General features: G+C 42.5%; 1 protein-coding gene across 5 annotated transcripts in view; it reads left to right on the plus strand.

The window, feature by feature from the left end:
* ABTB3 (ankyrin repeat and BTB domain containing 3) overlaps positions 1 to 26,162 on the plus strand; it is a 228,504-nt gene that overhangs the window by 119,910 nt on the left and 82,432 nt on the right. For all 5 annotated transcript variants that reach the window (XM_083700018.1, XM_083700017.1, XM_083700020.1 and 2 more), the window contains exon 2: positions 21,345 to 21,494. In XM_083700018.1, the coding sequence (XP_083556144.1) occupies positions 21,345 to 21,494 (150 nt within the window). The remainder of the gene's footprint in view (positions 1 to 21,344; positions 21,495 to 26,162) is intronic.

Genomic DNA, 26,162 nt, shown 5'->3' on the forward strand with positions numbered 1-26,162 from the left:
CACTAATTAACTGGTTGCTTTAGCTCAGGGGTCAGCAAACATTTTCAGCAGGGGGCCAGTCCACTGTCCCTCAGACCTTGTGGGGGGCTGGACTATATTTTGGAAAGGAAAAAAAAAGAACGAATTCCTATGCCCCACAAATAACCCAGAGATGCATTTTAAATAAAAGGACACATTCTACTCATGTAAAAACATGCTGATTCCTGGACCGTCCGTGGGCCTGAATGAGAAGGTGATTAGGCCGGATCTGGCCCCTGGTTCTTAGTTTGCCTACCCATGGTTTAGCTTCATGGTGGCCAAAATACCATTAATATTGTATCTGTTTCTTTCCTCTTCTTCTCAGACAACAGTATGCCATTTCTTCTCTTCACTTACTTGGAGTTTGAATACCACTGCTATGTTGCCACTGGTATACTTCCTAAAAGGAAGGCTAGGAATCCATTTAATGATGATGATGTTGGCTGTTTCTAATGCAGTTGCATCAACCTGCATATTTGTGGTCGTCCTCTCTTTTTGCCATACCCAGCTTCCTGAAAGCCATGATACAGCATTGTGCCGAGAGAGTCCACTTGTCAGATCCTATCTACTTATTTACTGATACGTTTGCAATCATAGTATCACTTATGCTGGCTTAGTGAGAATATATATGAATTAATATGTGCAAGTAAAGATCCAAGGAGGCTGTGAACACATACAAAATGATTCTATGCACACTTCATACATCAGTATGTGTGTCTGTTTTCCTTATCATGGGAACCATATAGGCATTATTATAGAGTCAGGAGACCCCCAACTTTTCTGGTAGCTGAATAGTGAGCCCATGCAGAACTGTTTGGGTTCTTACCACAGTATTTAAAAGGTATGCTAGTACTTTATGGCTGTGATCTGTTATCTTGTGCATGTTTGCTGTTTTTGTAATGCTTACACATCCACAACATGTTTTCCTTGTAGTTCTATCATACAGAATCTGGGATAATTCCAACTCTGGTTTTCCTTGGCTGTGTTTCTACACCATACATATACAGCACATTCTCTCTCCACCCAGTTTCCCAGCAAAGAGCCCTGAGGACTGCAGTTTACCCCTCAAAGCACTACCATCCTCAACACCCTTAACAAATTGGATTTCCCAGGATTCTCTGGGAAGATGGAAGGAAATGTGCTTTATAAGTTCACAGTGCATTTCTCTTTTTGCCTTCCCCCTCTGTCTAAAGTTAAACCTGGCCAGGCAGAAATGGAAGATTCTAGGAGGCTTCCCTCTTAAGCCACTGATTGCTTTAAAAAACCAAACGCTACTGTAGAACACTTTGCTGCATTTTCTTGGATTTCTGAAGAATCTTACAACTCTTGTTTTTTAAAAGTATGAAGAACCAAATGCACTATTGCATTTTATTTTCTTGCTTCAGGGTTTAATACAATTACAGGGGTAGAGATTCAGTATCCTTTTAAATTTGGATTGACAAGTACAGCTTTAATCAGGAAGTTTCCTTTCCTCAGGAATTAGGTGTTAGTAGATGAGCTATGGATGAGATGCCTCTATTATCAGGCTAGGGTGGATTTGTGCTGTTCTTTGTGTATTTCCACATTACTTTATTATGTAACTTTTACAAAATGTAAACTTACGCAAACCACTTGCAGAGAAATATGATTTCAAGACATATTGTGACCTCAGAAGTTCTTGTGTTTCAGAACGATAGAACAAAGCAAAAAGGGCACTTTTGACTCCAGTGAAACCATGTTAGACATCTTTTCCAGAGGTTAGCCTTTTCTTAGTGAATCACTTTAAAGTATTCCCCAGATTATCTGTTAAAAATATATTTTGCAGTATTCAAAATAGATCAAACTTGGGTAGCAAACAGATTTGTCTTGTTTCTTTGTCTTTTCATATCACATGCATTATGATTACCTGTATTTGTGCAGATATGCAAAATAAGTATCAGTTTTAATGTTGAACTCACTAAAATATATGGTAGTATTGCCGATGACAGAGAAAACAGATTTGAAATCATATTATCTAAGCTATGGCATGCTTACTCAAGCTGGATGTATAAATAACCCAGTAAAGGAGATTCTGTAGCTGTGCTCTTAGCACCTTCCAGAAGTGGCCCTTCCACTAGACAAAGTGAGACAACTGCCTCAGGCCCAGATGCTGGAGATAGCATTCTCTTCCATTGAGCTGTGTGTGTCACACAGCCTGGCCTGTGCCCTCATCAAGTACCCTGGTGCCCTCAGTTGCCATGGAAGATAATATCCCATTGCCACTGTTGAAGTAACATTCAATTGCCAGTCCAGTTGGCTTTTGTATGTGGAAAAGGGCCAATGTCTGCCCTTTACTGCAGGCAGCAGGAATTTTGGACTAGTCCTGACATCTTTGTACACATACTCCATAGTTAATCTGTTGCCACAAAAACAAAGAAGAGTCCTGTGGCAACTTCAAAGACTATCAGATTTTGATGATGAGGGTTAGTCTTCAAGGTGCCACAAGTTGTCTGTACAGTCAAGGGCATATATGTGTATAGGTATTGTCCTTTGAGGTAATTGAATGCAAATCGTGAGCTTCCACTTGAGATCCCAGGTTCATCCCCTCTGAGAGAGAGCTGAGGGCATTGCATGATCAGGTTCACATGGAAGATCCTATTATGGATAAAGGATCATGTATGCATGACTGCCCCAATTCCCGTGATAGTGGTGATACTTTTTCAAACAACTGCCATCACAGGGATCAGGGTGGCCGTAGATACCTACACAGAGACAGTGGACAAGCTAATATCCTGGTGAAGTGGGCATGGTGATTAGCAGTAGATTCTGCATAGAATTCATTTATGGAGCAAGATGTGGTGACTACTAGCTCATATGCCTTTAAAAGAGTAACTTAGCTTAGATGTCTTTAAAGGGGAATTAACCCAGCCCTGGAGGATTTAGTCATCATGATAGCTGTGTGGAATTTCCAGTTACAGAGGCGGTATGCTTCTGAACAGCACTCTGGGGAGCAACAGTTGGCGATAACTCATGCATTTGCACTCTGCTTATGGGCTTTGCAGAGGCATCTGGCCAACTACTGTGGGAAGCAGAACACTGAACTGTATGGACCTCAGGTCACATTCAGAAATACTCCCTTTATGTTCTTCTGTTGGCAGCTGCACATGTGAACCAAGCCTTAGCTTCCATTATGTTTAAAATGCTGCTGCTCTTGCTCCGCAAGAAAGATCTGCACGTGAAAAAAGCGTCCAATCCTAATTTTAGTGTGTGGGTGGACATTCTTGAATGCAGTAGTCTGGCTGCAAAATATTTCAGTCTCGGCAAGAGGAATATGGCAACCACCCAGAAAGTAGTGCCTCTGGCTTTGGCTTTGGCCAAAGCCTGTGTAGACTTTGTTAATCTCATGTTTTGGATTGTGCATCTAACCTATACATCTTTTAATCTGCAAAAGCAGTGTGAGAGCCAGTGGGACATGTGTGAACACTGGTGGGTTTGTTCTACAAGAGCATCAAATCCACCTTGATTGTATAACCTGAACTTACCAGGGTGCAACCAATAGGCAGTTGAATCCCACCTGCAAAATAATGACTGACTGAAAGCAGCCCTGGTCCCAATCCATTGAGAGCAGCTTTTGCCAAACTGGTGCTCTCTACTTGGTTTGAAGAAGAAGAGTTTGGATTTGATATCCTGTTTTATCGCTATCCAAAGGAGTCTCAAAGCGGCTAACATTCTCCTTTCCGTTCCTCCCCCACAACAAACACTCTGTGAGGTGAGTGGGGCTGAGAGACTTCAGAGAAGTGTGACTGGCCCAAGGTCACCCAGCAGCTGCATGTGGAGGAGCGGAGACCCGAACCTGGTTCACCAGATTACAAGTCTATCGCTCTTAACCACTACACCACACTGAGAGTTAAGCTACAACTCCCCTCAGCCCCAGCCAGATTGTGCTGGCTGGGACTGAGGGAAGTCATAGTCCAAAACACCTGGAAGCCATCAGGTTGGCGATTGCTGATTTAGGACTTTAAAGGTCAATATTTTGATTTTAAGTTGGGCCCAGAAATGCACCGGCGCCCAGTGCAAGTGATGCAGTATAGATGTTGCATGTTCTGCCTTCCTGCCTCTCACCAGTGCCTGGGCAGCCATGTTTTGCACCAGTTGACGTCCTTCAAGGCCAGATGTTGCATGACTGCTACTTGGTGCTTGTGTGAATGTAAGCTTCCCCCAAGGACATGACGACTACACAGATAATGCACCCATTTAGGAAATTGCACTTACTGGCTTCATGAACTGCCATGAATTAAACTGTACAAACAAGTCTTGTACGCTTCCAAGGTTAGGGAGAAAGTGGCAAGCCAGGAAGAAAGAAGGCTTATTTTTAAATGAACGATTTTCATTTTAAGTCAGATAACACTTCGGATTTGTCACCCATGACTGCATCTCATTAATTATTTTTGTACAATTTCATGAAACGTTTTATTTGTTCTGATTATCAGTATTTCTCTTCAGTTGTGACCATTGAACTATATTCCATCTCCCCCTCTCCCTTTCTTTCTTTTTTAAATGGCCATTAGCAAGAGTTGAATGAGCTTTTCTCTAAAGGGAGAGAAAAGTGATAAAGGGGTGCGCCAAAGTTTAAACAAAAGCAGATGACTGTGATAGATTCTCTGGCAGGGAATACAAAGGAGTGCCACTATGAATCTCTTGACTAAGTGGCTGAGAGATACTTAGGGAACAGCACAATAATAATTCCACTAGTAGGAATGTTCGTGAAGCAATGTTTTAAAACTAATAGACTGCTTCACTAAAGTACTTTAAGCCTCTGTTGAACAGTACGAGATGAATTAATCAAACTCATAACTTAGTTTAGAAAAATGTGTCGTCCCCCTTATTTTATCGGTTTCTTCAGATTTCTCAGGGCTGTTAGAGACACCCTTGTTTTATTGGGCACACTGCACAGCTGCCTCTAATCTTCCTGGGTAACGTTACTGCAGCAAGCTATGTGGTTGTTTTCAGGAAACCAGTTTCTTACTTCAAACCACTCACTACATTTCTTAGCAATACTTGCCTAAGAAGGCACAAGTATTGGGCATACTTTACTGCAGGGGTAGTCAATATGGTGTCCTCAAGATGCTGTGGACTGCAACTCCCAGTTGTGATCCAACAGAATTCAGAGGACACAATGTTGGCCATCCCTGCTTTACTGTATTCGTGGTAGTTCCAGGGGTGTGTTGGGTGTTAGCGGAGGGGTAGTGCCTCTTGTGAGGGGCATGTCGAGGGGCTTAACGCCTGGAGGGACACTCCATTGTTTCTTGAGACTGACTTACTGGGTAGTACTCGTGAGATTTCCAATAGAAAAGTCTGAGGTTTCTTCCCTTTTGCCATTGAAGGTGAAGGTACCCCTGCCCGTACGGGCCAGTCGTGTATGACTCTAGGGTTGTGCGCCCATCTCACTCTATAGGCCGGGGGCCAGTGCTGTCCGCAGACACTTCCGGGTCACGTGGCCAGCGTGACAAGCTGCATCTGGTGAGCCAGCGCAGCACACAGAAACGCCGTTTACCTTCCCGCTAGTAAGCGTTCCCTATTTATCTACTTGCACCCGGGGGTGCTTTTGAACTGCTAGGTTGGCAGGCGCTGGGACCGAGCAACGGGAGCGCACCCCGCCGCGGGGATTCGAACTGCTGACCTGATGATCGGCAAGTCCTAGGCACTGAGGTTTTACCCACAGGCGCCCCTCCTTTTGCCATTAAGAACACAAAAAAGGTCTTGTTCGATCAGGCCAAAGGAACCTTTGGAATTATCCAACTGTTTTCAACTGTTTTCCAGCTTTCTTTCTTTCTTTCTTATGATGCTTTCCAGACTTTGTATACACATACACTACAGTGAAACAAAACAGCAACATGTACACACCAAAGCAAAGCTATCCTTTACCCACTTCTATTACATAAGGATATGGATATCACTTTCTGTGGTTTGCACTGCTAAAGACAGAAAAGTGTTATCATCACAGTAAGATAACTAGTCTAGAAATGCAACCTCACTCTGCTCTGTTTTAAATTACTCACCAAATCACTTCCAAGTTTATATTTTATAACAATAAAATTGCATTTTTGTGCTAAAATAAATAAAGTTTGGCTAAATGTTTGTTTCAAACTCAAGCCCTAAAAAGCCAGAAAATGCAAATAGATACTTTTAGCATTTACTTCTTTTGCACTGCCAGTCTTGTTATTGTGTGTGGGTTATGGACAAAATCTAGAGGTGAGGGCATATTGAAATTCACTAGGCTGAAATTAGATATGCTTCTTCCTCTGGGTGTATCTCTAGACATTATGGGGAAGAAGATGTATTTCTTGATTCTCTCAACTATGATGGGATTTTCAGAATGCTGTTGGGCTATTGGTGTAGAGACATGCAAAGACTTATTTTTTTTCAGCTGCCTTTCCAAATCTAGATATTATTTACTTCTTATGAGCACAGCAGGCAGATATTAAAAGGAAAGGATACATTTCTCCATCTGTCTAGTCAAATTTACCTCTCCCTCTTTATTTATTTTTACTACATCTAGGCTTGCACAGATTTGGCTACATCTAGATTTGGCATTGTTTTGTCCCATGCAGCTGCCCCATTTTAAAACAACAATAGATCTTTTGCTGCATCTTGATTTGCAAAGGCAAATAGATAAATACCTGGGCATTTGCACAGAAGGAAGGAAGAAGACAAATAAATGCACAATGGCAAATTGTGAAATGTTGTGGTTTCTGCTTCTGATTGATTTTTTTTTGGGGGGTGTAGGGGCAATGCCTATAGATTTTGCATATTGAGAAATAATCTATTCCTGGTTCTCAGACTATGAGAGAAATATGTGGTTGCATTTGGTATGTTTTCACCTGAAGTTCATTTGCAGGTGTGAGGGCGCCCAACAAAAATCACTCTCCTTAAGCTATTTGCTGCATGAGGTAAATGGCAACTGGAACTGAAAGTAGATTCTGGCCCTTAACAGATAACAGCTTCGGGAGATGGGGGTTGTCACTGAGGCTATGTGGAGGGACAGCTTAACCCCCTGCATTCTGGACCCCTAATCCTAAATGTCCCTTTGTTGCTGCTGCTTGAAAAGAAACCCAAGATATGTGAAATGCAATGGTAGATTTCACATATCATCTAATGTGAACACTGGGTTAGGAAGCCAGCATATATTGTAATTGCCCTTGCAACTGAGGACATTTTTTCATATGATGAAACTTAAAACAGTTTTTCTTCTCCCTTGAATTAATCTGCAACACTACATGTTAAACTATTGGCTAGAATGTATGTTTGATTTACAAATGGCTCCCTTATGCTAGGAACTGCAGTTGATTGCAGGCAATTTTTCTTGTGTTTTCATTTAATCCCTTCTGCTTTCTAACATTCACATATGGCAGACATAGCCAAGGAGAAACTCCAAAGAACTTTGTACAGTCATGTGTGCAAACTATTTTTAAGAGAGCATTTTTCTTGGGAGCAGTGCTTCTGTTCTGCAAACTATATATATATAAAATGAAATTGGGAGAGGGGGGTGTAGGAGCAGAGTATTATGATTTACCTTCTTTGGTATTGTATCACAGAGATTAATTGTGTAATTGTTGTTAATTGTTCTCAAGATGTATAGTACTATGTATCTCACAGTGTGTGTGAAGCATTTGTAATACTGCTTCCTTTATTGTAGTCATACATCTCACTCTATGGGTCTTATTTTCAAGTGAGATATTTAATCCTCTTGCAATAAAACCTAAGGCACCAATGTACTCATCAAATGCAAGTACTGTACCAATTTAAATTAACAGACTAACAAACTATGAAGCACTTACCAACATACACAGCTGCTTCCACCCCATCCCATGTCCCCCAAGTTTTAATGCTGTTGTTTCTATTGTGCATTTAACTCTGGATATTTATATTTTAATGTTTCAGTTTCTTCTGGTTTTTATATCTTGTAAACAGCTAAGAAGCCTATTGCAACATTAGGACATGTTTAATTTTTCAGTTTTCAAATGTGAGGGGTACTAAAATGTTATAACAAGGCTTGGGAATTCAAAATATATTTTGGTTAAATTAATATAATTAAGTTTTGCTTCATATATATATGTGTGTGTGTGTGTGTGTGTGTGTGTGTGTAAAATGTGTTTAAAATTGCATAGAAATAATTAAAAATCATTACCAAGGCAAAATTAAAATTCTTTGGACAGCTTATGTGCTTTTTTATCAGATGTAGACTTTCCAAGCTAAATGTTGTCTAATCACAAAAATAATGGCAGATTTGAATTCTTCACACCCCAAAAAACATTTTTAAGATCCCTTACTGATAAAATTTGCAAATATTAAGTTTCTCTCCCTAAAATGACACATCTTACTCTGGCATTCACACATACATAAAGCACACACCCCAGTCATCAGCTAATCCCTCCCTCCCTCTCTCACACACAAATATCAAATATTGGCAGCTAAAAAAGCCAATGCAATTCTGGGCTGCATCAATAGGAGTATAGCATGTATATCAAGGGAAGTAATAGTGCCACTGTATTCTGCTCTGGTCAGACCTCACCTGGAGTACTGTGTCCAGTTCTGGGCACCACAGTTCAAGAAGGACACTGACAAACTGGAACGTGTCCAGAGGAGGGCAACCAAAATGGTCAAAGGCCTGGAAACGATGCCTTATGAGGAACGGCTAAGGGAGCTGGGCATGTTTAGCCTGGAGAAGAGGAGGTTAAGGGGTGATATGATAGCCATGTTCAAATATATAAAAGGATGTCACATAGAGGAGGGAGAAAGGTTGTTTTCTGCTGCTATGCTCCAGAGAAGCGGACATGGAGCAATGGATCCAAACTACAAGAAAGAAGATTCCACCTAAACATTAGGAAGAACTTCCTGACAGTAAGAGCTGTTTGACAGTGGAATTTGCTGCCAAGGAGTGTGGTGGAGTCTCCTTCTCTGGAGGTCTTTAAGCAGAGTCTTGACAACCATATGTCAGGAGTGCTCTGATGGTGTTTCCTGCTTGGCAGGGGGTTGGACTCGATGGCCCTTGTGGTCTCTTCCAACTCTATGATTCTATGATTCTATCCACACACACTACCCATCCATTAACCAAAACAAAACCAAACCAAGCCAACCTGCTCATGCACAATTACCTATGCTGTGTGCTACTTTCTAGACTAAGGTTACCAGACGTCCCCGGATTTACAAATCTGCCCCCTGACAAAATCCATCTATTTAGTAGGAAGTTGAAAAGTGTCCCCCAATTCATTGAAAATAATCTGGTAACCTTTTTCTAGACTACTTTATTGCTTTGTGTCCCTCAGCTATGATAGCTCTTCAAAGAATTTAGTGCTGTTGCTGCTACTGCAGAGTTTACATTGTAATACATCCCTTCCGTACCTTGAGCTACCTTGGTAGTTGTTTTCCCAGTGCCCATTGTACTTTGTGCCTCTGCCCTGGGAAGAGAAGACCTGGCAAGCGGGAGACCGAAACACAGAGCACACAGAGCAGAGGGTTGTTCTAGCTACTACATTCTGTGATTTGATGGTGTGTGCGTATGACTGCCTACTAGACTAATTGCAGACTTGGGCAGTGGCATCAACTAAGGGGGTATTTGAAGGCACATGAGATGAGGTTCACAGGTTGTCCATCTCTGCTCTAGGGAGGCATAAGAAGGCCAACAATGAGCAAGGGATTCTAGTGAAAATGACAAGAGAGAAACAGAAAGTGGGTCAAGGGCTGAGAGCAAACTGCAGTTGAGTGTGTATCACTGCATGTGACACGTACACTTCATGGTCTTCATGCCACTAGGGACGCACAAGTATGATCAATTCACACATACTTTAGTGTAGGAAATGCATCGTATGTGAAGAAAAGAGTTAATTTATTCAGTTTAGCCCTCCCTATGTGTCCACATGTCCACAATCTGCTCTGCTTCACTTTTAGAAAGCTTAGAGCAGTTTTCTCCCTTCCAGTCACTAATCAAGTCTGCACCTCCTGAAGCTTTACCATTAATCTAGGTTAAGGTGCTCCAAGACCACTGGGCAAACTGATGTTGAAGGCCATGGTTAGTGTAATTCACAAGGAAGGATGACACGCACCATACAGAAGAGGCCCAGGGTGGGTATGCCTTACAAGACAGAATGGATATGCACAAGTAGAGCTTTTTTAATTCGTTTTATGGAGGAGTCACCCCTCTTTAAGCTAGTATTTAAAGTGAACAGTGGCATGTTTCTTTAATAAATGGGAATGTTTTTGTAAAATTAGCTGGCAAAGATCCAAATACTCATTTGCATCATGTACCAAGATCTTTGGCTATGCAAAAAAAATATGAATACAGTGGTTGCTTCTCCTTCCTTTAACTTCTGTGACGTGCAGAAAGAGGGAACAATATTGTCCTTGCTTTTATATTTTTTCACCTTTCAAGCTGTGTGCATATTTGTGTTTGACTCCTTATCCTTTACCATGTGTGCAAAGAGAAAAGAGTGTGTTACTGTCTCCTTATCCTTTCCTTTCATAATACATTCTTTGGTGCTGACATTCCAGTTATGCGTCTCCGTAACACCACCTCAATCATAATTGCATTCATCCATGAAAAACCTTCACCCAGCGTATTTCCCAGGGTTCAGAAGATATGTCAGAAAGCCTTTTAAAACTTGCTTTTCTACCATTACCTATATTAATCATATTCCCACCCTACATTCCCCTCTGCATAATAGTCTTGGCATCTCCCCCCCCCCCCCCCCGCTTTGTGAAATTATTTTCACATTGTCATTCATTTGCAATGTATGCTTCTGCCATTGTGGCCTGTTTCCATATCTCCTAATGTATCTTTCTTGCACTGAAAAGCAAATTTTGGGTGAATTGACAATACTACTCCTTGGATATATACTGGAGACAATTGCATGCTACAGACAGGATTGCATTGGATGGAATTAACTTGTGTAATTTGGAGAAACCAATCTGAGTATGCCTGCTCTGGGGAGCTAGTGATAATCAGTGCTGTTGAGATTGTAATATGAGTGTGCGTTATGTCTGTGTATTTAAGGGTAAAAGCATGCCGATATAAAATGATTTGGGTATCACAAGAATGGCTTTTGTGGGTTGAGATTCCAGTACAGAAAAACAGAGTGGAAAGGGTTAGTAGATTACACAGACTTACCCACCCACCCATTACCTGTACCATATGCTCATTTAGTGTTGCAGAGATGAGGGTTGAGGATTGACTTTATATGCAGTCTTGTGGTGGAGTCTTAGAGAACCCCCCACTTGGGTGTAGGGAGAGAGGATGAACAAGGAAGGTGAAAGGTTACCTGCACAATAGTACCGGTAGTTTTTTCCCATCTCACAAGAGCAGATCAGGAAAATAGAGAATGGGGGAAAAATATTACGTCTGGATTTGGTATTACTGTCTTACCATACTGGTGTATACATGTGTGGTAGTATCTTCATCCAACGCTTCATTTGTCATATTCTGTTATCCACTGCCTCTAGAGTTCCCAGACAGTAATATCCTCCTCTCTCTGCCTCTTGGCCCAGGCCCCATTCATTTTCAGGTAGTGGCCAGGTGCAAGTTATCCATAGGCAGTATCAAACAGCAAAGATAGCAGGAAGGAGGACTGATGGGGTACATTTTTTTATTAGGAAGGCGGTTCAAGTTCAAGACCTCTCCATTAGCTTTCTCTGAAATTTTGCAATGTTCTACAAGGCAGGTAAAAATAGAACACTGCAACGTATCAGAGCCCCCAGATGTGCTTTGTGCACCTCTAAAAATAGCTTCAGTGACACTTTCTTCTGCCAATGGACCTTGTAGGCAAGGATTAAAGTAACCACGGAGAAGTGGTAGACAAAAGACAGAAATACTAAAATAGAACAATTGGTGATACCCCAAATATAAATTCCTGGGTCCAATAATAGCTAGTAAATCACAGCACTGGAGAGAACTTGCTTCAGATTACAGCACTGTCTGCATCTTTGGATTTTGAAGTGGTATATTTGGATAATTATGTCATAAATATGCATACCAAGTTCTGCTGCAAGATCTCACATATTCATATTACAGTGTCTTTGCCTGACAAGCTTCCCCTGAAAATGGGTGTGGGTAGTCAAGCTGATGTCTGAACTCAAATTGAGAGCACACAAGCTGACTTTCATTCCACTCTGTCAATCTTCAAGGGAGCTATCCCATTACGATGCATTTTGCATCTGTCTCTCTCTCCCCACTGCCTCCCAGGTCTTTAAACAGGTGCAAAAGTTGAGTTAGTATTCAAATAGCATTTCCCCCCACTCTGATCAAACTTTTTTATGGTATAAGGAATGACCCAATTGCAAAATACCATTCTAGTATAATAATGTAATATTGTTACAATAGTATAAAAATGGATTTTTATCTCTTTCATACCAATGAGCAATTTGTCTTCTTCCACTAATTAGTTCTTCGTTAGAATGACGGCATGTTTGAATCTTTAGATAGGATTGAAATAATGGGTACTTGATTGATGTACTTACTAGTTTATTAATTGCAGATACGTCTGCTATTGTGGAGCGCTTTGATACTGTGTAGGGTTTCAAAGGTTTGTCAATCAACCACAACCCCAGAGTTCCATGATGCATGTATATTTTACTGGAGGGGAGTAGCTGAGTAACACATGTCCATAAACAGAGGCTTCTGTTCACAATGGATGAATTCGTTCCTGTTACTGGGTAAATCTTAAGACATTAAAAGAGAAATAGGGGCATACGCAAGCTGAGCTGCTGCTATTCCCCCCACCCCAATGACAAACAAGTACTATATTGTGCTGTGATGAAACTACAATAGTAAAATAAAACAGAAGTGTTTAAGGACCAGAATGTACATCCTAGTTTCAGTGTGCATATAAATGCCTATATTAGTGAAAATATCATACAAAAATGCATTATATTAGTGGAAATTGCTGTGCAAAACCGTGTATATTAGGAAAAAATGCATACCAAATGAGTGTATTAGGATAAATTTGTACTAAAATGCTGATGAAATTTCACAATGACCTTTTATATATAAAAAATGCAATCTAATGTGGAAATGTGGATAACTGAATTTGAGAAAAACCAGAATTGACATATGTGCCCATCCCTAACTCACATAGCCACTATTTTGTACCTGACTCTGGTTGGTGTGTAGACTACAGTGTTCTAGTAAAAAAACAAATTTGGTAAGCCTAAAGTCTGCCTACCCCTAGTCTAGTGTAGCCCCTGAGCACTGAAGCCCTCTTGGAATCTGCAAGACCTTGTCTGTTATTAGCAACCCCAGCTGATGGCCAGACATGCTCTTAGCAAAAGGAAGGGTTAGCTTGCCCCCCCCCAATGGTTGGGAGGGAGACATTTCCAAATAATCCTCCTTTCTGCTGGAATATACTTTTGACTTTAGGAAAATCAGACTTGGTCCATAACATGTATTTATTTAAATATCATAGGAGCCATATCTTTTCCAATGCAATATTCTGCCGCAATTACATACAGTTTCAAGGGCACTGTAAGTAGGTATGTAATAGTTAATAGTACTTTACAAGAAAACTGAGGGGAGATTAGGGATAATTGTAAGTATTTGGGTGTGGAACTGGTGAAGAGTCTTTTTATTGCCTTATCTTTCTCAGCTTCCGTCTGTTTACGTGCAGAGAGGTGGGGAAATGATTTTCAAAAATGTAGAGGTCAGTTGTGTCATGAAGTTAATACTCCAAGTCATGCTTAGTCACTTGTCAGTTGGGCAGATTTGTATTTACTATGTTCTTTCTTTATTGTTTTTTACACTCAGTTCTGCCTTTCTGATTCTCAGACTTGCCAGTTGTTAAGCAGGAAATAGTCACTTCTATGCCAGTAAACTAGGGGTCAAAATAAAAGTTCAGATTTAACAAAATTATTACATCATGTTCGAGACAGTTCCCTAAGATGATATATCTTCATTTTGAAATATTTGCCTCCTTGCCTCATATGTTGACCCAGTGCAGATGTTATCATCAATCTCCTTAAATATATTTATGAGATTGGGAGTGGGCCACAGACTTGTATATTCCTTTCCCTTCCCATGTCTCCTATCCAAAAAACAATTTCTCCACTTAGCATTTATTTCCTTGTCATTAACCATGGTTTCCCATTGCATGTGCACAGATACAGCTTCTACTCTGGAGCATTAAACCATGCAAACCATGGTGTGGAGACATTGCTCCAGATGAAGAACAGCCAACATGTTGTTCTCCAGATGTTGTTTGACTCCGAACTCACACCAGTCCCTGAAAGCATGGCCAATGGCCAGTGATGATGGGAATTGTAGCACCAACAACATCTGAAGGGTGCCATGTTGGCTACCCCTTCTTCAGACAGAGAGAAAGGAGGGTGAAGGTAAATATTCACTCAGTTTACATATTTTGACTCAAATAGATTTGTTGTGTTGCATCTGCACTGAAGCTCCCTAAACAGAACATCTGGTTGACATTAAACTTAAATTATCTCTGTATGATTTAACAATCTGTTGTTGTGCTTTTGCTGTTTTACCATTGAGGGTGATGGTCGGGTTCTCCTTTGCTATTCCATCTTCTTCATAGAATCATGGAATTGTCGAGTTGGAAGGGACCCTGAGGATCATCTAGTCCAAACCCCTGCAATGTAGGAATCTCAACTAAAACATCCATAACAGATGGCCATCAACATATACTTAAAAATCTCCAAGGAAGGAGAATCCACCACCTTCCAAGGGAGTCCATTCCACTGTCAAACAGCTCTTACCATCAGAAAGTTCTTCCTGATGCTAAGTTGAAATCTCATTTCTTGTAACTAGAATCCATTGGTTTGGGTCCTGCTTGTTCCATCTTCCATGTGGCAACCCTTGAAGATGACTATCATATCTCCTCTCTGTCTCCTCTAATTCAGGCTAAACATACCCAACTCCCTCAACTGCTCCTCAGCTGCTCTTTGCTTATCATCCTGGTCACCCTTCTCTGCACCCTCCTGGCTAGTTAATAACCTTCTTATATTATGGTTCCTGGAACTGGACACAGTATTCCAAGTATGGTCTGACCAAAGCAGAACACAGCGGTACTATTACTTCCCTTGATCGGGGACACTATAATTTTGTTGTTGCAGCCTAAAATAGCAAAATATAACCACTCAAGTTCATTTTGATTCTTCCTCATAAACTGGTTCTTCCAAACACATCCCTTATATTCAACTACTTCAAATTTATCTGCATTTCCTGAACACTGAGATAAAAAGATACTTCCTATTACAGTGGACGTTCGGGTTGCAAATGTGATCTGTGGGGGAGGCACATTCGCAACCCGCACCGCCGTGTCTGCGCACGCACGGGTCGCGATTCAGCGCTTCTGCACATGTGCAACGTGCCGAAATCTGGAAGTAGCCCGTTCTGGTACTTCTGGGTTCGGCACGGGGCACAACCCGAAAACACGCAACCTGAAGCATCTGTAATCTCAGTGCCGTTTAGAGAAGAAAAATAATATTGATCATTGCTTCAGCATCTCAGCTTGAAAGAAAATTGCTGTTATAATAGAATTTTATTCACTTTGTCCCGTATACGTTAACAAAATAAACTACATTTAAACTCCACATAAAAGTATAGTACATTTAAACCTCTAATAAAAGTGTACATAAAATGAAATTCTCATTGTAAAAACACTTCAAAATCAGGCATTAAAATAAAATATTGAAATAAGGAAGACTGTAGTTGTCTAAAATAAAATACAGATACCTTTTCCTAAAACTGGAGGCTTTTACTGCAAAAGAGGCTACCTCCCAAGTTACATATTGATCACTTCCTTGTAACAGAAAGCTTAATTCTTAGGTTACTCTCCAATAGTTCGTGTTCTTTCTTAAGGACTCTGAACAGCAACTATAAAGAACCTTATAGATCCTTATAATCCTCTGGGCCGTTCTATCTGGCCTTCATTACTCTCTGCCGGCCACACCCTTTCCTGGTTCTGTTTTGTACCTTCCTTGATAATTTATGCCTGGGTTATGTGTCCTTAGACACATTAATTTTGCTTGCTTGGCTTGAGGGATGTGCCCCTCTGTCCTCCTGTACAAAAGGAAAACAAACATTCATTGCTGCACCCTCTTTTCATTTGGCCCCGCCCACCCCTGACCTACAGCCCCTGCGGGTGGCCTAGAAGGGAATGTGGCCCTTGGGCTAAAAAGGCTATAGGGTGTTCTCTAATATCAGAATAAAGCTGACATCCAAGAATATAATGAGGCAAATAGAATTGCTGTTGAATTATGCAGAGTTGCATCCATGAGTACCTTTTATATAATCACATCAGAAGTTTATTTACAGTTAATAGCAGTAACCTCTGATTCCATTCTAACAACTGAAGTGCAATTCTTCCATTAAACAGAACACTTTGACCTTCTTCTTCCTTCTTTCTGGGCTTGTCACTCTTTCATCCCCTCCTCCCATTCTCATTTTCACTTCAAGGAAGGCAAATAATAATAATCTTGTGGCTCTGTCTTTTGCTGTATTTGTCAAGTGGTGGGAAATGTACCTTTGAGAGTAGGAAGGGCTAGTCGTGTCTTCTGGCTAATTCATATAATCAATAAAAGGGTGAGCTATCGCATACCCTCCAACATTCCTCAGCTGAAAATTGGGACGCAGCTTGTGCTGCTGCGTGAGTCAGCTAACCACCTCACCTGCCACAGCAGTCCTTACCTGGCAGCGGCTCACTCCCTTTCCTCCTCACTCGCTTCCTCCACCCGCTCTTTGCCTCAGATCATGACAGCAATGGCAGCTTTAGCGGCAGCAGAGAGGGTCTGGTAAGAGCATCGCATGTGTCTCCCACCTCCGCTCTAGTGGTGAACTGCTTCCCCTGTGCACAAGGGTTCTGCTTCAGAAGGGTTCCTCAGTATAAAAAGGGAGGTGTGAGGAGGTCGGTGAAACAAGTGAATGAAAGATAAGATATTGAAATTATTGGATGTGTCTTAAATTGTTTTTGTTTTGTTTTGTTAGTTTAATGTCTTAGTGTTAGTGTTATGTAGTGTCTTTGTTTTTGTATTGTACTGTATTGTTTTGTTTAATTCTTTTTCTTTTGTAGTGTTTAAACTGTTAATAAATATTATTTTTTTAAAAAAAGAAAAACAGAAGGGTTCCTCAAGCACCGGCTCATCATCCTCACCAAGTTTGGCAGCAGTGGTGCTGGAGGGATAAAACAGGACTATATAGATCAACAGACAAAACAAAGTGCCAGGCTCTCTAGCATGCTTTAGAAAAGCTGTGCTTCTTTTTAGCACATTTGCAAAGAAGGAGACGAGTGCATGGCTTTTACTACATTACGATGTGAGTTCTGACAGTAGGATGGCAGAACTTCCCAAGCAGATTGAGAACATTCACTTTCCACTGCTAATAACCAGAAGGTTCAAGTTGTGCATATGTTTCTACCCTCTGGGAGTTATTGACTGGAATCCAGACTTAGTCATGCCTGGAGTAGAGTCATTGAAATCAATGGAACTTAAGTTAGTCAGGGTGAGTCTGCTCTGAGCACGATTAAGTCTGTATCCTACCCACTATGTCATTGCTGCTGTACTAAAACGTTTGTTTTTAATCATTGCAAGCCAGTTCTAAGCTAAAAGTAATTGGATATATGAAGCTATTGTGTATCACAGCACCTAAATAGTCCATTTAACCCAGTTTATTAATTGCCTGCCCTGATTCATAGTGGCTAATCATGGCCTCAAGCAGATTGAATGTAAGGGTTTGTCCACATTTCTGCTTGTCCTGCCACTTTCCCCTGGGAGAACCCGCTCTCTGCTGAATCGAAGCAAATGTCAGTTGGGTTTTCTGCATATTGATGTTTGCTCTGATTCAGCTGTAAAGAGTGGGTTTTCCTGGGGAAAGTGGCAGGGCAAACTGAAAACTGCTCAGATCCATGCCTAGAAAGCATGGGACAAGCAGAAAACCTCAGAAATTTTCTAGGCACTGGACAATTGAAGTGTAAATGAGCCCAAAGGTTTTATAAATACACAAAAACATAAGAAAAGGCTTGATGGACCCTGAACCAGAGTCCATCTAGTCTAGCAGCCCGTTCATAGCCATGGTCAACAAGATGCTTTTGGAAAGTACACAAGTAGGGGAGATGGCAATTGTATTCCCCTCATTGTATTCCCCACATGCACAATTGTATTCCCCGCATATGCCAGTGTGGTGTAGTGGTTAAGAGCAGTAGACTCGTAATCTGGGGGGCCGGGTTCACGTCTCCGCTCCTCCACATGCAGCTGCTGGGTGACCTTGGGCCAGTCACACTTCTCTGAAGTCTCTCAGCCCCACTCACCTCACAGAGTGTTTGTTGTGGGGGAGGAAGGGAAAGGAGAATGTTAGCCGCTTTGAGACTCCTTCGGGTAGTGATAAAGTGGGGTATCAAATCCAAACTCTTCTTCATTGTTTGTTCCTAGTATTTGTTACTAAAAAACTATACTACTCATGAACATGGAGGCTCTATTTAACTATTTACTATTGAGCCTTTCTCACACTCTCAGAGCTCAGCACAAATCCACTGAGGATTATAGAAGCTTATCATTTCCATCACACATGGACAGACACTAGCCTTGCAAGGGGGTCTATAGAAATTGGTAGTCCACAGTAGGTGCCACTTGTGTTAGTAATTTCTGGCACATCATCAGTTTTCAGGGACTGTCTGAATGAAGAGGAGTGGTGGAAGGCACCAGCTGGGGAACCTCCAAGGGAAATCCCAGAGGAGGAATGCTCAGAGCCCGGGAATTGGTAGTGGGACACTGAGGAGAGGTCTGAGGATTAGCTGGATGCTGAAGGGACAGCAAGGTTTAGTGAGCAGGAGGAACCTGTGAGAGGGAGCAGTTCAGACTCTGAGGCTGAAGCAGAGGAGGTGGGTCAAGAGACTGCTGGAGAACCTGTGGCACTCTAGATATTGTTAGACTCCATATCCCATCACCTTGACAATTAGTCATGCTGGATTGCCAAAGGTTACCTACCCCTGGCATAGGCTTTCCTCTGATAGCTTGAGGGAAATGGGTGTTTGAGTCCTGGGCCATGACTGTAAGTATATGTATGTACAATTAAGCCCCCAGAGTTTCAGGATCCTCAACCAGGTTCATCATCTATATGTCACTGGAACAGAACAGAGATTCTGGAGAAAACTGAACTGGACCCAGCTTCTGCTATGTAATGTAGTCATGTGCAGAGTGGAAGTAATGAGGCTGATTGACAGGAACCAGGCATATCAGGAAACATGCAATACCAAGTAACAGGGCAGTACAAAGAAAGGACATTTATTAGCATAATTTTCCAGTGACACATGAGAACAGATTCTGCAGTTAGAGTTTATAGAGATGTTGTGCAGGAGTCTTTGATTCAGAATGACAGGCAAAAAATATGGCAGGAATAGCCAGCAAAGCAGAAGACGTCTCTTGCATATTCAGACTATAGGAGCCTGACATGCCTACCTACTTGTCAGATTTAAACAGTGTGACTGAAGCAGAAAAAATACACAACTCATTAAGACTGTATTGAAATAAGGAAGACCTTGAACTGAGTGGGGGCATATGGAGTGATTGCTTCTTCAGGGATGCTAGGCTTTTCAATTAGAACAGGTCATCTTCAACCTTAACATTTTCTAAATAGAGCTAATGTGGTCTCAGAGCTTGGATAGAAGTGGGCTCACATTTTGGCCCTTTACTCAGCCCCTTTTGCTGAATGGCTGGTAAACTGGCCCAATACACTGGATTTATGTGCTTCTCTCAAACATACCCTTGCTTCCCTGTATAAGCGGTGTATAATAAGTCTAACTAATTCACATAACAACTTTAAATATGCCCCCCCAAAAGCTGAGTGAATATATGTTGGCTTGGCTTACCAACCAGTCACTATTGGTGTCACCACTCACTTCTTTTGACATCTCCTGAGGCCTCTGACATGCACAGAAGGCTTGGGAGAAATGCAAGGTCTTCTCTCATGTGTTGGAGAAGGCAGGAAATATTGTAAGTCTCTCTTGTTGGTCAGAAAGGACTTGTGCTGCTCTTACCTTATTGAATACAACGGTATAAAAAAAAGCAAATTTTGTTGTGGCGCAAACGTTTGTGAACTAAAGATAGTCCATAATAAAGTTGTTTGTCCTCAATACTTTGTTGTTCTATAGGATAGTTTTATACACAGTTCACCTTTGTCCCTCAGAAGTATTGCAGCAGCTATATAGAAGCAAGCTTAGCCGGTGTCCTGCCCAAGCTGTGAATGTTTCCTAAAACACTTTTCTACAACTCTTTGCAAAGCACAGGAATTCTGTGTCCCACGCCCTGGGATTCCGTCTCAGCAGATTAAACTCTGTCAAAAAGATTCCCTGAAGGCAGGATTTTTGAAAAACACAATGATGCATGATGCTGAATTTCTGGAGTGGCTGGACATAAGTAGGACATTCAGCTACCGAGCATGTCACTGCCTGCAGGTAACTGGAGTAACTGCTTCCAGAGTCCTGATTAATTCAGCACAGTCTCCAAAACCTTATCCTCTGCTATCTGTGTGGCAACTACTATTCAGAGCATCAGCAGCTTTCCTTTATTCCCAGAGGTATCCTCACAAGTACAACTGAGTTTGTCACAGGCATCAGTATTGGCATTCTCATCAGAGAAAGGCCAATTATTTAATGGGGTAGGGAAAACGAAGTGGTCCTCCATTCATCAATAACAAGATTGGGATACATTAGGACCTATTATTAGGCAAAAGGGGCTTGAGGGGACTTGCTGGATTTGCTTTCAGATGTGTATTTAGGTGTATATTCTTTGGTGATGAGCATTAGGGCCAGTTTATTGGCTTTATTTATTTACCAACCACTTTGTGCCCTATCTTTTTAACCAAAAGTTTGATGATGACTTGGTCAGCTTCCATGCTGTTTTTCTTCACATATGTTCTTAAGATGTTGCGTTGTAGGAAAGTGACTAGAAGATGAGGAAATTTGTAATTTGGACATCAAGACAAATGGTCCTGGTGTACACATTCTACTTGTTGAGCGATTCATACAGGAGAAATGATGTGAGACTAGACAGGGGCCATGGCTTGGTGACAGAGCATGTGCTCTTCATGCAGAAGCACCCCCAGTTGACACATGGACACCTTTGGTTTAAAACGGGTCCCAGGATTCAGTGCTGGGAAATATATCTGCTTAAGAAGCTGAAAGGTCACTGAGTAGATAGGGGTAGATAGAATTGGGGTAGGTGGACCAATGGCTGTGATTCATTACAATGTAGCTTCACGTGTTTGAACAGACCTTTAAAATGTCCTTTAAAAAGGAATAATGAAAAGCTGCAGTAGCCTTGATTTTAAAAATTGCACTGAACACCCCCCTTTCCTTCTCTTTTAACTCCAGGTGTCCCTTGCTTGCCAGAAAGTCTGAATCTTCACAAAGACCAGCAAAGGTCAAATAAGCCAGGGGAAGTCCAGATGTTTAGCCAATCAGAGTTACGGACCATCGAGCAATCTTTGCTTGCAACGCGTGTGGGAAGTATTGCAGAACTCAGTAAGTACAAAATCATTCCTAACCTTTCCCTCCATTACTTTTTATGAGCAATTATGTTCCGGTTTACATAGAAAAACACATCAGGGTTGTGGAGGGAACCTGCTGTGGCAGGAAGAAGCAGAGTGACTTTTATACCCTGCCGGTGGAGCAGCTTGTAACTCAAGTTTGAATAATGGTTAAACACTTTGCAACGTAAGATCCAGGGAAGAAGCCAGCCATTTCAAGCTTGTTCGCAGATTTTCTAGAATATTGCGTTTTTGTATTCCCAGAGATGGAGAATCAGCTATTGTTTGTTTCTCCTTCACAAAAGGCTTTGGTGCAGGCCTGAGACCTGCCACAGCACCTGTCAAAGCCAGTGTTCGAAACTACCATTGTTCTTGGCGCATTTTGCAACAGGGAATTTCATTACCGCAAGTAGCTTCTGAGCTCTGGGAGCAGTACCGCACCTAAGATTTCAGATTAAAACTGCAGAGTGGAAGGAAAGGAGGACCTTTTTCTGCCTCCCCACTTCCAGCTACTCTCTGAAAACTGGAGAAGAGACCCTCTTAAGAATATTAGGAGGGTGGGCTGGAGAAGGACTCGATCATGTGAAAAATGAACATAATATTTTAGCTGCAGTTCATTCATTTTCATCTTTGTATTCTTGTTATTAAAAAAGCGTGCCTAGACATTCCATTGTTGCACCCATAACCCAGGCTTAAGGTGCAATTTAGCTCCTAGCTTTCATATCTCAGTTTCTGACACTGGTCAAAGCCTTTGCATGTCTGCTGCCTCCTCCCATGTTCTAATACTCTTATGAGGTGCCAGTGGCGTGTGGTCATTGGACCAAGGGGACTAAGATTGTTCTCTAAATGTTCCCTAGGTGCCTCATTCCCATAGCCTGGGAAGCTTCTGCCCAACTTAGGGAGGGAGGTGCGAGGCTCTGATGGGTCCAAAATCCATCCTGCTATCTTCCCAAATCCCATCCAGCTTTTGGAAGGAGGCAAGAGGGCTCTAACATCTTGTCTGAGCTTGGACACCTCCTTCGCAAAGCCCAGGAAGCTTCTGCCCGGCTTAGGGAGAGGCACAATGCTCAGGTGCAAGACATCAGGAGGTCACAATGTCACAAGCATGAAATCAACCTCCCACACCCCTCACAAGTTAGCATCTCTGGCCCTAACTGTTCCCCTATGAAGAAATTCACCGCATGCCACTGTGAGGTGCAGGCTTATGGCTTCACAGCCAGCCAATATCATGCCCCCCATTTTAAAAAAATTATTTACCACACAGCCTGATTAAGAGTTCTGGAGAATTCAGAAACTTGCTTGCTATTTGTGACATTTTGCTCACTGAATGTTAGCAAACATACTTTTTGAATGTTATGGATGGAAATGCACATGCATGAGGAATCTGCGTGATTTGGCTGTGGGCTTGAAAAGGGTTACACGTTTAAACTCCCCTCTCTCAATTCTGCTTTCACTTTATAAAAAACAGCATTGCAACTCGCATACAGAAGTTTGCACCTAACTTCAAGTTAGCCCTAAGGGACGCGGGTGGCGCTGTGGGTAAAAGCCTCAGCGCCTAGGGCTTGCCGATCGAAAGGTCGGCGGTTCGAATCCCCGCGGCGGGGTGCGCTCCCGTTGCTCGGTCTCAGCGCCTGCCAACCTAGCAGTTCGAAAGCACCCTCGGGTGCAAGTAGATAAATAGGGGCCGCTTACTGGCGGGAAGGTAAACGGCGTTTCCGTGTGCAGCTCTGGCTCGCCAGAGCAGCGATGTCACACTGGCCACGTGACCCGGAAGTGTCTTCGGACAGCGCTGGCCCCTGGCCTCTTAAGTGAGATGGGCACACAACCCCAGAGTCTGGCAAGACTGGCCCGTACGGGCAGGGGTACCTTTACCTTTACCTTTTTCAAGTTAGCCCATTAATCCCTGCTCTGCACTTATTCATTCGTAGAGCACTGTAAATCAAGAATGTGTTTTCCTGCTTTTGCACTTTAGTTGTTACCCTTGTTGCTCCATTGCCTGCACTTCTCCATGGGTGGGGAACCTTTTTCAGCTCAAGGGCCACTGTCTGCCCTGTGGAACATTCTGAGGGCCACATACCAGTGGTGGGCTGGGCTAGAGAGAAAAGTTGGGTGAGTAATGTATGTGACTTTTAACCTTTATGTGTGGCTGGAATGTAGCCTACTCTTGGCTGGCCCAATACATTTTGGCCTTTGAGGCAAACCACAAAATGGCATCCCCATCTCCACTGGTGAAGAAGGGATGAGTGAATATCTAAATCAGAAACAAGGGGTGGGGGACTAAAGACTTACATCGGGATCTGCTGCCCCTTTGGATCCTGCCGCCTGAGGCTGTCTCCTCACCTTGCTTCATGTGAGGGCTAGCCCTGAGCCTACTCTACAAGTCAGAGGTTTCGACACACAAATCTTTCGATCCTCCATCCAGACAAAGATGAGGTTAAGTACTCAAGTAGGAGTGGAACAGAGCCACAGAATGGTGAGGCCTGTGGAGGGGGCATGGCCGGGGGGGGGCGTGTCCCAGGGGCCCTGCATTGATGTCTTGGCTTCACTAAAAGGGAGTGAGCAACTAAAACCTATTGTGTTAGCTGTCCAAGCGAGTGCCCAAGATAGGTCCTAGACAGAAAAGTTGGTAGAGTCATCTAAGCACTCCCCTAGTGGCATTTGGAAACTCTGCTGCTTCATTACTCTTCAGAGGCAGGCCATCCTAACAACTCCATCACTGTGGGGTTGGAGTGAGCAGCAAACAACATCGTGATCTGTCCATGACAAGTATAGACTCCCTTTCCCCCGCTGGTCATTCCTGTCTTACCCAATACAGAAACCCAGACTCAGCCATGTGATCTGACATATTTGCAAGAGTATGCATATGAAGGCAGTGAGAAGCAAGGTGGGGAAGCAGCTTAGAAAATTGCTGTGATGGAAACTTATTGGAGATTTGACATTATTTTGTGTTTGGCAGCTTATTAAAAAAAATACGAGAAAGAAAAACTAACTAACTGTGAACCAAAAGTCCTCATATAAAACCTAACGCAGACAATGAAATAGGGGGTGGAGAACCCTCAAAAGCTGTTACAAATTCTGGGGATGGAGCAGGGAAATCTAAGAAGTAGGACTTACTTCCACTACTAGGGATTTATCTTTGTGGCCACCATTTCTTCCCCTAATGGCCCTTGTAAAAACACTATGTGATATACAGTATACTGTTGCTCTTGAGGGTTTTGGAGACAGGAAAGTGGCACCTACCAGTCAGAGGTTGTCTGCAGGAGGTCCAGGTGGTGACAGTAAGTCTCCTCCCCCCACTTAGTCCCCACTGATATAGTGGTAAATTTTGACGTGCAAGAGCTTGTCACAACAGCTCCTAGAGCCACACACACACACACACAAACACACACACACACAAAAGAGCTGGTGAGGGGTGGTACAGTGGTCAGTATATTGAACTTTGATTGGAGGGACCTCAGTTCACATTTCTCAGCAATGAAGTTCAGTTGATGGCCTTGAGTAAGTCCTCCTAACACAGACCTGTCGTCCATTCCCCACCCTACCCAAAGCTTAGACTATTAGCAATTACCACTCTGGCAGAAGACATTATCAGTTGCTCTTGTTGTGCTCTCCTGTGTTCCTTCTCCACTACCCCACAGTTACCCTCTTGCCCCTGAAAGCATCAGTCAGAGTATACCTCCCCTCATATTCACGGCATGTTCACTCAGCCCTAAAAAGAATGCACCAAGTGAAAAAATAAAACAGCTTTGTTTGCACCTCTATAAATGGAGAAGCAAAATGGAGTATTTGTCTAGTCTTTCACCCAACCCTGCTGCTCCTAATTGTCATTGAAGGACTTCTAAAGACTCCCTTCATCACTGAGCCACCTATTCACTGATGTGCTGATTCTACATTTCCTAAAATAGGCAAATGAATCGGCATGTTCTGTCAGAAGCTGCTGCTGCTTGCTGTCTCCTGACATGCTGATAATAGCACCACTATTTATTCAGAATGTGTTTACGGGCTCTTGCATTCTTGGAGAGCTTTTGTTCCTTCAGGCATGGTTAATCAACTGAACTAGAGACCCTGGCACAGGGAGGGGGCAACAGGAATCCATGGACCTCTTTCTCTTCTGACATGTCCTCCAGCTGGGGCTGCAACTTCTTGAACTTGCTGTGTATCCATGACTTTAACACAGCTGGGCACATGGAAATTTAGCAGTGGAAACTCTCCCTGGCATGGCTATGGGTTGATGGTGGTTGTGGGAAATTAACATGGCAGCTCCCAGCCACCCACTGGAATGCTTCCCACCACTGCTGCTATGTAATTCCACCTGGGTTTATCAGCAGAGGATGGAGCCCACTGGAGGGCATTTTCCCCAACCTGGAGCAGGCTTTAATGGACAGCATAAGGAAGCTGCTAGGGCCACTTTTCCAAATACCCCACCAAAGTCATTCTCTTCTTCTCCTAAATTTGTCAAGCTGCCAGCTTTCACACTTCCTCAACCAGATTTCACCCAAACATCTGATAAGTAGAATTTTCCCCACCACCCAACTGTCCACAGCAGCTGATCCCTTCTCTACTCTGTCAGAGCCTAGTTTTGCTTCTGTACTGTAGTAGGGAATGGGGCTTCCTCACCGCAGACACAGATTACATCAAGTAATTTAAACAAGACGTTGAACCT

The sequence above is a fragment of the Podarcis gaigeae genome (genome assembly GCF_964106915.1).
Source record: "Podarcis gaigeae genome assembly, chromosome: 10".
Taxonomy (NCBI): domain Eukaryota; kingdom Metazoa; phylum Chordata; class Lepidosauria; order Squamata; family Lacertidae; genus Podarcis; species Podarcis gaigeae.